The 12,400-nt window shown below is 46.3% G+C and overlaps 1 protein-coding gene; it reads left to right on the top strand.

Moving 5' to 3' along the window:
• Positions 1 to 136: 136 nt before the first annotated feature.
• On the top strand, positions 137 to 6,378 carry GSTUM_00003845001 (uncharacterized protein; the record flags this gene model as incomplete). XM_002835051.2 has 9 exons in its annotated part: positions 137 to 2,163; positions 2,236 to 3,766; positions 3,815 to 4,043; positions 4,092 to 4,348; positions 4,409 to 4,714; positions 4,765 to 4,967; positions 5,019 to 5,328; positions 5,378 to 5,707; positions 5,782 to 6,378. The coding sequence occupies 9 exons, from the start codon at positions 137 to 139 to the stop codon at positions 6,049 to 6,051; spliced, it is 5,463 nt and encodes a 1,820-aa protein (XP_002835097.1). The 3' UTR covers positions 6,052 to 6,378.
• Positions 6,379 to 12,400: the final 6,022 nt, after the last annotated feature.

Below are 12,400 nucleotides of genomic sequence, written 5' to 3'. Positions count from 1 at the left end.
CTTAGTCACACAAGCTCTCGAACTTATCGCTCCGGTGCTGAAAAAGCGAGTACCAAATGTTAGTGACCCTCGGTATCCGATCTGGGCTAGATGGCCCCGGCGCATTTTGTCTGAGGAGGGTCACAATCAACAACAAATGACCAATATATTTCAGTTTCTCGTGAAGCACGGTGATTTGTTTTACGAGTCTAGAGAGCATTTTTTGAGTTGGATCGTTACCTCCTTACCCAAGCTTGTTCTTCATTTTCCGAACCCGTCAACAGAAAACAAAAAGTTATCCATAAATCTTATTATTTTAATTCGGGATTGGGAAAAGCGTCGAATTTCTGAGGCTGCGAGGACCAGCCCTGAGGCCTCACCATCCAGAAAGCGGAAGTACGGTCAATTGCCGGCAGACTCACGGTCCCCGCCGGCTCCTGGCTCTGTGTCCAACTCGGACAAAACGGAATATGCGGTTCCAACTGTGCTTCGTATGCACGTAGTCAAGCATTTGGTGACATTTATTTGCGGCCTCCAGGAGAAATTTTCTTCTAGTGAACTATGCTGGAATGCACTTGGTTTGCTGAAGGAGTTTCTTAGCTCAAGGTACTGGGGGGATCTAGATATCGATTTGTTCCCGAAGGTCACCGAAAAACACCTTGTTCTCAATGATATCACGAAAGATACACTTCCCGGGTTCCTTAATGGGTTACGGGTCATAGGGATAATTGTTGATCTCAAGTCTGATGACTGGATCATGCAACACCTGCCGCAAATCCAAAAAATACTGGAGAAGTCCCTAAGGTCTGATAACGCCGAAGTACAAAAGAGTCTTCAGCCGGTGCTTGCGCGGGTGCTTCAGGCCATTCCTGCTACTAGGGTGGAAGGGGAAGAGGAGGAGGAGGAGCAGACGGACTCGCCATCCGACTCGTTTATTTCCATACTTACTACCATTGTACAGGAGAATCTGAACACCAATCTCATGTCCAGTGTCAATATCCTTTGGACCTTATCTGAGAAACGTCCAACCGTTATAGATGACCACATACCGGCGCTCATGAAAGCGTTTCAGAAACTTGGGAAAGACCACCTTTCGGCACCTCCGGGTGGACCTGCGCCAGTGGTCAATCTGCCGAATTCGGCTAAGACAGAACCAAACACTGGAGGTAATTCTCAGGTTTTTGATCCAGACACTACGACAGAGCTCCTTCGAATGGTGATAGACGTTGCGTCCGCAAGGGTATCTGTGCTGGGGGACCAGCGTAGGCCCTTCTTGAGTGTGATGGCTCAGTTGGTTGAGAGGTCTTCAAGCTCGGAGTTATGTTTGAAAATTTTACACATTGTGCGGGGATGGGTATTTGGATCGACGGAGTCTTTCCCAACGTTGAAGGAAAAAATAGCTGTATTATCGAAGATGCTGTCATTCGAGTCAAGACCTGATCCAGCACTTTGCAGTAGCTTTTTGGACTTGGTGATTGATATATACGAACACCCCGTGATCACTAAGACAGAGCTTACGGTCCGGCTTGAACCGGCCTTTTTGATCGGAACCCGGGCGAAGGATGTTAACATGCGTAATCGGTTCTTGCAAATCTTTGACCGGAGTCTCTCGCGGACGATTAGCAATCGACTCAGCTTTGTTTTGGCATCTCAAAATTGGGAAATCCTTGCGGATTCCTATTGGCTAAATCAAGCATCGCATTTACTTTTTGGGTCGGTGGATATGGATCTCCGGATTGAACTTCATGAGGACGATCTAAGAGTCGCACCAGCATCTTCCGCAGTAATGGCATATGTATTAGATGAGCGAAGGGATTCTTTGATGCTGGACGAAAAGTTTGAAGATTTCATGGCTCGTCATAGAAGGTTTTGCCAAAGTTTGGCGGAGGTAAGAGCTGGGGATATCTTTGAGCCAATGGCTCAACTTCAACATCTCGATCCGAAGGTAGGACATCAAATATGGGTTGCGCTGTTCCCGTTATGTTGGTCGGCATTGGGCAAGGAGGATCGCCAAGATCTTTTACGGGGCATTGTTTCGCTTCTATCCAAGGAATGGCATCATCGGCAAATGGACAAGCGGCCCAATGTCATCCAAAGTATTCTTGAAGGAGTTGAGCGTGCATCCCCGAAATTAACCTTACCTCCTCACATGGTCAAATTCCTTAGCAAAACTCACGATTCCTGGTACTCCGCGATTCATCTCCTCGAAGACTCGGCGAACGTCCCTCCTATGGACAGTCTTGTTGTGCGTGAGAGTAACTTAGATGCGCTGGCGGAAATGTATTCCATGCTTTCTGAAGAGGACCTGTTCTACGGCCTGTGGCGACGACGGGCCCAATACTTAGAGACCAACGCTGCCATTTCGTACGAGCAGAACGGGATGTGGGATAAGGCCCAGCAGATGTATGAGGGAGCTCAAATCAAAGCACGCACGGGAGCTCTACCATTCTCAAGTTCTGAATATAATCTTTGGGAAGACCACTGGGTTATTTGCGCGCAGAAACTACAACAATGGGAGATTTTAAGCGAGTTCGCCAAACATGAGAATTATAATGACCTTCTTTTGGAGTGCGGTTGGAGATTGTTGGAGAATTGGAATGGAGCAGACGGGGAACGCATGGATTCTACTATCAAATCCCTCATGGATGCCCCGACTCCGCGACGGTACTTTTTCGCTGCTTTTATGGCATTGCAGAAAGTTCACCAGAAAACAGAAGTGCCGGGAGAATTTTCCAGGTTATGTGACGAAGCCATCCAATTATCCCTTCGCAAGTGGCATAACCTACCGCGGAGGATCACTAACGCACATATTCCCCTCCTTCAAGCGTTCCAGCAACTTGTTGAGTTACACGATGCGAGCGTTATCTACAGTAGCCTTTCTACAACAACTGCGCAGAACCTCGACGCTAAGTCACAAGAGCTTAAGATGCTATTGGGTACTTGGAGAGATCGGTTACCAAATGTTTGGGATGATATAAATAGCTGGCGCGATCTCGTTACCTGGAGGCAACACATATTCCATTCAATTAACAACACTTACCTGCCACTTCTTCCAGGTCAAACCCAAAGCGCAGGTGGCAGCAGCAACAGTTCTTACGCCTATCGCGGATACCATGAGACTGCTTGGATTATCAATCGCTTTGCCCATGTTGCTCGGAAACATCAACTCCCGGAGGTGTGTATCAATCAATTGAGTAAAATCTACACCCTACCAAACATCGAGATACAAGAGGCCTTCCTCAAACTCCGGGAGCAGGCTAAGTGTCACTACCAGAACCCCAACGAACTCACACAGGGACTTGAGGTGATCAATAATACGAATCTAGGATATTTCGGAGCTGGTCAAAAGGCCGAGTTCTACACCCTAAAAGGAATGTTTTTGTCAAAGCTCAAGCAGAAAGAAGACGCCAACGAGGCATTTGGTCTCGCGCTTTACCACGACCTCAAGCTACCAAAAGCCTGGGCAGAATGGGGCTACTATAATGACTCGCTATTCAGGGAGAATCCCCAAGATATGCAACCCGCGGGAAATGCTGTTAGCTGCTATTTAGAAGCGGCTGGTCTTTACAAGAGTGGGAAAGCAAGGAAGTTGCTGGGACGAGTCCTTTGGTTATTGAGTTTAGATGATGCTAGTGCCTCGATCTCTGGGGCGTTTGATGCTTACAAGGGCGACATTCCGATTTGGTACTGGATCACCTACATCCCGCAGCTTTTAACCTCGCTCTCCCATAAGGAAGCTCGCCTTGCACGAACAGTTCTAATTAAGATCGCCAAACACTTTCCTCAGGTAGGTCATTGTCATTTCTTCACACTATCTACTTGCTAACTTCTCAAGGCCTTATACTTCTTGCTGCGCACAAGCCGTGAGGATTACCAAGTTATTAAGAAGCAGACCGCCCAGGCAGCAGCATCAAATCGTGGAAAGGCTGGTTCCCCAATCGTTGGCCAAGCAATTCTTTCAGGTCGCCAGACTAGTGTTACGATACAAACACAAGCCAATGGAATTGAAACAGTAATGGCGTCTAGCCCTCAGTCTGCCATAAGTTCTGGCCCCCAAGTTATCAGTACGTTTCCCAAGCCCGATTTCCCGTTAACTATCTAACACAAAACAGAGGCCGGATCTCCGGCACCGGTTCCAACAGGGCAGAATATGTCATCACCCACCCCCGCTGTGCCCAGTCCCCAGCCACCGGTCAAGCGTTTACCTTGGGAATACGCAGAGGAGATTATGTCTGTTCTTAAGACTGCGTTCCCCCTCCTTGCTCTTTCAATGGAGACTATGGGCGATCAAATACAAAAATTCTTCAAGTGCCCACCGGATGAAGACGCATATAGACTGATTGTTGCACTTTTGAATGACGGACTGCAGGTAAGATCCGCTTTACAATGAACGCGTGCAGGTCAGCTAAGCCCAACTAACAAATTACAGTGGATTGCGAGGATGAACCCTTCACTTGAGGACTCGAAGCTCCCACCCTCTACTGAATCCAACATCACTCGCTTCGCGGAGACTATTCTCCCTGCTCATATCCGGGTCGCGTTTGAGGCAGACTTTGTAAACGAACGCCTCAATTTGTTCTCGTATATTGAGAGGCTTCGGCGCTGGAGGGATAGATTTGAGGAGAAGCTTGATCGTCGACCGCCCAATCAGAACCTTGAAGCATATAGCCCTCACTTGAGCGAGTTTAGGTTTCAGAGGTTCGACGATGTTGAGGTTCCTGGCCAATACCTTCTGGTAAATAATCTCAACCCCCGCCCTATTTTCACCTACTAACACCTGCGCAGCACAAGGATAACAACAAGGACTTCGTTCGTATTGATCGCTTCCTCCCCCGAGTAGATGTTGTCCGCGGGTATGGTGTGTGCCACCGACGCCTAAAATTGAGGGGACATGATGGAAGCGTACATACTTTTGCAATCCAACACCCTGCTGCAAGGCACTGTCGCAGAGAGGAGAGGATATTGCAACTGTTCCGTATTTTCAATGGGTATGTTCTCTAGAGTTGGGTGATCGTCTGAAGCTAATAGAATATGTATAGTGCACTTGCTAGGAGAAAGGAAAGCCGTCGCCGAAATCTCGGCTTCCATTTGCCACTGATGGTCCCCTTGGCACCGCATATTAGAATCGTTCAGGATGATGCCTCCTACATATCCTTGCAGGGCATTTATGAAGACCATTGCCGGAGGACAGGAATGAGCAAGGATGATCCCTTAATCTTCTCGCTCAAGAAGGTTATTGCCTCGCTGGATCCCGGCAGAGGCGGGCAGCAGCAGGTTGACGCAAACATCAAGTTGGAAATATTTAATTCTATTCAGTCAACCATGGTTCCCCCTAACATTGCGCTTGAGGTAGGTAACTTGAAATATTGTTTGGAGTATATTGATTAACTATGGACAGTTCATGACCAAATCGTATGCCTCATTCACGGAATTCTTCCTCTTCCGTCGTCAATTCAGCTATCAGTATGCGGCTTTGACTTTCATGACTTATGTTATGAATATGGGCAGTCGGTTCCCGCACAAAATGTTTATTGCCAGAGAGACTGGAAATATTTGGGGGTCCGAATTGATCCCTGCTATGGCATCAACTAACGCATACTTCCACAACAACGAATCGGTCCCATTCCGCTTTAGTCCGAATATTCAAACACTAATGGGCCCGATTGCTATTGAAGGGATATTTTCTTGTGCCGTCATGGCCATTGCACGCTGTCTTACGGAACCTGAGGTATGTTATAGAATTTGCTTGCCACCTATTCATACACTTGAGCATGTCCTAACATGTCCTAACATTAATCGCAGTTTGAACTCGAACAACATCTGAGTGTGTTTGTGCGCGATGAGATGATTTTCTGGTTCACTCAACAGCATCGTTCTAGTATAGGGGAACAGCAACTGCGAGAACGGGTACAAGCTAACTCAGAAATTATCGTTCGTAGAGCGACATCATTAGCACAGTCAAGCGGTGCTGGCGGTATCCCGGCCAACCAAACTGTTATCGATTTCATTTCGAAGGCATCAAACCCAATGAACTTGGCACAACTTGACAACCTTTGGATGCCATATTTGTGATTACGTGAGGATGATCGGTTTCCTTTTTCTACAGGATCTGGGGTTGGTGGGGTTTGGGATTCGGTATCATGGCTTTAATATTTGTATCACGACGGTGTTTCTTTGGCGCAGTTCCGGACTCTTATAAGGGCAAAAAACTTGGTGTGGCTGCCTGATTTGCGTGTTTGTTTTTATTATTTTTATTTGCTGTGGATGTTAACTTTTGTCTTACATGCGTTTGACCTTGTCCTTGTGTATTATTAAACTTCCGTTATTCGCTGTCACAGATAGCTTAATTCAAGAGTGTGCTACATGAGCGCTACACGGTTGAATGGAAAATATGCTCTATTTGTGTTGATACCTGTGCTCCTGTATTGTACCCATGTCCCCGACCCCTAGAGAGTCGAACCACTATGTACAAGTGCACAGATTGGGCGACAGACTGCTGAAATCCCGTAAAGTGCGTAGTTCGTAGAGTTACTTGTTTGTAAGAATATCGGTCCCCTGAGTTTATGGGTCTCTTTTCATAGCTCTATCTTTAAGGAGCCTTCTTGAGACCGCTAGATACAAGGGCAGATACAAGGATATGATGTGTGTCGGGGGTCAAACACAATGCGTAGATATCAATGCCCCTCGCTATGAATCCATAGCTGCCTAAGTGAACTACTGTGTGTGGCATTCACAAATATCACCGACATCATCATCACACCTGGGCACGGAGTAGAAATATTAGTCTATAGAGGGTGAAGTCCAGCTTCCATAATATCAGGCCAACTCTTGGATATGCAATTCCAGAATATGTTCCAGGCTGTCCGGCATCTCTCTGGCCCGCCTGTAAACAAGTGAGGTTACTTCTTATCCATAGGGATTTCTTTGTATTGTGCTTGTTTACTATGATATGCACTAAAACTTGCAGGGAGTGGCGTCGTTTCACATGGAATTCCTTTCGTGGTATATGCTATTATTAGATAGAGCTTGGTAGACTGTCGCTGTTTGAGCATAGGGTTAATGCCCTCTTCAGTTGTGAGTGGCCGACTGACGAACTATATCATATGCGATAGATGCTTTTCGTCCCGTTATTTATTCTGTTCTGATTCTATAATGATAATAATATTATTATAATATTATTATCGTAGGCCGACTAGTGATTGCAACTTATTAAGGTTGGTCTTGGGGTCTTCCCCTGCGGTTCGGCCATATCACACTATTGAGGAGCACGGGTGGGCAAATGGACGGTTATTTTATGATAGCTAGGGCGCAATGTAACAAAAGCCCAACCAAACCCTGGACAGTAGTCCCCAGGGGAGGTTCAGGGATGGGTCGTATGATGTAGAGGGTAGGGCTAACAGATGGAAATAATATCGTAATAATGATCACTGTTATTATGAAAGGAAAAGCGGAAAGTGAAAAGGAGAGAGGGGGGTATGCCAAGAACTTATCTTCCTGGGAGGTGGATTTGAGGTTATTGGTAGCGGTAGATATTATGCACTATTAGGAGGGGAGTATCGTACCCGTAAGCTAGAGTGCAGGGCTTGTGACCGGCGGCAAAAAATACAATGTCATAAGGTCAGGGTTTCAAGATCCGATCAAGGTATGATTATACAAGAGGCTGGAAGGGTGCCAGGCGCTATACACTTATCATATATAAAAAGCGTAGGGCAGATGGGTAGCATGATGCAGGATTCCTCTGACTTCCGAGTTCGGCTATGATACGCCACGCCAGTACTGTACATAGAGGAGCCTCATGATAGTCCTCTCACCCGAGTGATATTCTGTGAGAACGGCCGGCGAAGAAACGAAGTTTAGTCTATAATTATTATACGAACTCCGGACATCAAGATTTAGTTGCTCCTTCAACATCGAGGACAGCTTCTAGGCCTCGGGCCCCTCTGGGCATACGAGTATCTAATACTAGCCAAGCCGGTACGTTCTTGCGTCGCGCATTATAGAGTAGTGCGTTCTGGAGTCGTGTCGTAGAGTGATATGTTCTGGGGTGGCATTGTGAAAGCTGGCAATCGCTGCTTTTTACTATCGTCAAATCGGGGGAATTTAGAGTGTGGTTGGTAGCCTACGAGTACAGTTGGTATGATAGAAATAACTGTGAGTGGATAAGGGGTGAGCATTAGTTATAGAAATATTTTTCAGCCTTTGGTACAAGGGGTAGGGAACTACTTGTGACCACTGTGGCAATTGTCACAAGTACTTCTTGGGTAGCCGAGGGGGAAGGTATGATACGCGGTGTTAAAGAGGGACAGCTTTGCCAGGTAGAAACAGCATGCAGTATTCTGCCGCCCGCGAACTGTGCATCGACTAGAGCGGCGAAAATAATCGCTTCGCGGGAAAAATGCGTCTAGCCATTACGTGAGTTATTCGAAGACCTGTGTGCCTCCCGGAATTTATCGCTACAGTCGTGGTGGTTGTTATCATGGTTCTGGTGGTTGCGGAGTTGGAGTTTTCAACTTCTCTCCCCTCCCTACATTCTTTCTGGGATGGTTGCGTTAGGGACAGTGGGGGCTTATGGTGAAGGTCTGTGGTAGGGAGGATTTTCTACAACTGCACAGAGGGCCGTGCTAACGATTTTATTCACGAAATGTGAGGGTCATGACACCAGGACTTGTATCATATCGTGATTCTTGAAAATTAGGTGTCCGGACACAGCTGTAATTGCCACAAAATAAGAACATTTTGCATTACGGCCATCATACGTTAAAAAACTGTTCATAAAGGAAGCTTTTAGAGGGTTTGGACGGTATATGTCCTACTCAAGTATGATACCGTTCTTTACAAGTACCAATAGAGATTGATGCCATCATTCCACCCTCGACGGTCAGCTTCTTCAGCTAACTAACATCCGAATGTGAGGCTCTTAGTGCTCTACATCCACTATCCTAGAAGCTACGAGTAACTTTCAATCTTACTCTCTAAACCCCGGTATCATGGCCAACCGAATGAAAGACGGAGTACCTTCAAAAACTAAGAAATGGCGCCAAACTATTCACCCAGGTTGATCCCGACACGCCTCCAGAAACACTCTGCCGCCAAGACCTTCCTGTACGAGTAATATCAGAATTTATTCCTTGCTGGGAATGCCGAAAGATAGTCTTTCTAGTACCTCCTTTTCCCAAAGTCCCACCGCCACTTCTACCACTACAAGGTAACATGCCTCCTAGTGTTGCGCTGGAATCTCCACCTCCGCCCGCATCCCGGACTTCCGCAAACCGGGCATGGGACCGCCCCAACTCCCAAACTATAAATCTCCCGCACCCAGAGGCCGACCCCCCGCCATAGGTTTCTTCTGCACCAACACACACAACCTTCTACACCATTACGAAATTCCAGGACCCGCGCAAATTCGTCCTAACAGTCGGGCACACCTTCATATCGCTAACGGGCAAGAAGCAGGATTTCCGCAGGAGAGGCCTGCCGAGGCACATTGAAGCCCATGCCCCGTCCATGGACTAGTCGCGTATTGATTATCACGCTGCGTGCCCAGCTGATAAGATTAAGGATCACATTCTCGCCACAATTGTTAAAGTGCTTAGCATATTCATGCCCAGATGCAAAGTATCTACAAGTAGTATCCGCTCCGGAGAAGTACAGTACTTCTCAGAAATCACTGTGGATGAAAGGCTTTCCGGTCAGGAATAGCCGGACATTTGGCAACTCCAGGACAATAACCTTTAGGGAATTATCATAAGAAGCCTGGCATGAAGCGCGACGAGCGGCTCATTCAAGCCGTCAATATGAGTGGGAGATAGATGTATTGGCCAAGTGGGTCTGATAAAAGTTTTTTTGTTGAGCAAGCCACAACAAAAGTCTCTTATCAGTCCCACGTGGCTAATATATCAATCGGCTACGCTTCTACATATAGCCACCCATTTTTGTTGCCCAATCGCTGTCTTCATCATTTAAAGGCTGGGAAAAGGGTTTATAATGATATCATTCCACCCATGCCACTCAGCTAACTAACCCCCGGATGTGAGGTTCTTTGGACCAAGACTAACGTAACCTTTCCCTCTCAATAGCGGTACCTCCCTTTCCCAAAGCCCCACCGTCGCTTCCACCACTACAAGGTAACATGGAATCCCGGACTTCCGCAAACCAGGTACAGTACTCTAGGGATTATGGTATCATAAATAGGCCTTAAGAGCGTATTTGCCCTGGGCCGATGAACTGCGGGCCCCAGGGGGGTGGATTCCTGTTATTAAGTTTGTCACTCAGCCGGGCGGGTGGGAATTGGAGGATCACACACTGTCACTCGGCGTCAAAGAAAGGAATGTGTTGTAATTCTTGTTTGAAGTTGTACTTCTTGCTTGATTAATGCTCTACCGGGGGGCTATCAGGCCCTACTTATGCTACTCGAGAGCGCGCTACAACCGCCTATGACATATACCTAGTGCGAGAGAAAAAAGAAAAACAAGAACAACAATACAACATAGCCGAGCGGTAAAGAGAAAGGAAACGCGAGCGGGATAACCAGACTAGTACCGCGATAGAGTTTCCGAGGAAACTCTGTGGTAGTCAACTGCGTAATGAGCTCAATCGCATAATGAACCCATATTACAACAGAATGTGTTGTCGGTCAAGGAAGGTAACTGAGAATGTGGAAATGGAGAAAGGTAAAGACTTGTGAGACAGAGAGGCTGTTGGAGATAAAGACAGTGGCTTCTTAGGAATGCAATTGACTTCGTTCTTGTTTATTTCTCCAGTGCCTGAGACCGCCATACCGTACTTATACCCATCAGAGGTTTCCATATACAGTGTTCCAAGTCCCGATTTGCCATACTCAACATGCTTCCGTCACATTGAAGTAACTATTTCAACAGAATGAAGTGTTATCAGGCTATCATACATGAGTGCAATAATCACATCTGGTGAGGATAGTGCTTCCATGTGGCCCCACCCTGTGTATTCTGCAAAGGCAACCCGGATTGAAACCAGTCGCCCTGGAATAGCCTGTTATGAGAATGTACTCACGCCACGGTTGTGGCTAACCCCCTAAAGCTCACTTGTTCACTTTTGGGGGCACTCCGCTGAGTGCCCGACAGCTCCACACCACTTGGACAGCTCAACGCAACTTTGTGGCTCAAAACGTATTTTGACATCATAATAGGCCACTACCGGTTGACTGGGGAGTATAATTGATAGTAGTAGTGGCATGACAGATAGTAATGGATGTAAGGATATTGATAGATACAATCAAACTGCATTTTATGATAATGTTCTGTTATTTTATACCTCAAACTTTCCAGGATTTTAAGTTTCACATTGCTATTGATCTTCAATGGACCTTGGAGTATCAAAATTCTATTGAAATTCAAAGTACTATCATATTCAGCTTGAAAATCAATAGCAAGTGGAAACCAGTACAAGTCATCAAACCTGTAGGAAAGTCAGAAGATGTGAAGAACCTCAATTGCCACCTCATGCTACCGCATAATTTGGACAAACCCGAAATCCTGCTAAAGCCCGTCCTGGACAAAACATGTGGAGAAGTCAAATTTGCCATTATGTGGCGGTGAGGATAAATGTCTGGGATGGGGGCTGAAATGTCTCAATCTCAACCTCAACACCGGCTGAGCTGTACTATCAGCTCCATGATGTCGTAAAGAAAGAATGCAAAACTGACAAATTTCAAATTCTAGAACATTGTTATGTACCGGCTATGTACTGATACCAAGTACCGGTAGCTAAGAGTCTCTGTACTAGTATATATATAAGAATATAGAATTTAAAGGTAGAAGATACTTACACATTAACCGAGTACCAGATCCAAAACTGCCTGACGATGGATTTGCAACTCCTTCTGAATCCCAGTACTCCGAGCAATGAAGACCTTCCAGACGGTATTAGTCCCTCTATACCAGACCTCCAACAATCACCTATTCCCCAAAACCGAGAACCAAGAACCCACATATGGCCAGGAAAAGCGTCAAAATCCATTGCCGAATGGGCTCCCACCGATGCGATATTCGGTAAACCATGACAACGAGTACAGAGAACCTATACGCGTGAGTTTAAACTTATAGTTTTAACTTGGTGGGCGCATCACCGGATACCACAAGAGAATCCGGGCCTATCACCAGAAACAATGCGAGCACCACTCATGCGTGAGGTTTCCCAACGGTATTTAATTCCCATAACAACACTCTATGATTGGAAAAAAAATGAAAATCGAATTATTTCCAGTAAACGGCATGAACGACAAAACAGATCCTATGCTTCCCAGAGTCATTGGCCAGAACTTGAGCAAGATCTGTATTGAAAATACCAACGAAGACCCTCCGAGCGCAAGGCAGTCCGATGAAATTGGTTCCAAAGAGAAGCCAAAATGTCCTTTATTTCATGCTATCCCACGCAGTCAGTAGAC

Source organism: Tuber melanosporum, assembly GCF_000151645.1.
Source record: "Tuber melanosporum whole genome shotgun sequence assembly, scaffold_1, strain Mel28".
NCBI classification, from domain to species: Eukaryota; Fungi; Ascomycota; class Pezizomycetes; order Pezizales; family Tuberaceae; genus Tuber; species Tuber melanosporum.
The sequence above is the reverse complement of the archived record's forward strand: the minus strand, read 5'-3'. Positions and strand labels throughout refer to the sequence as shown.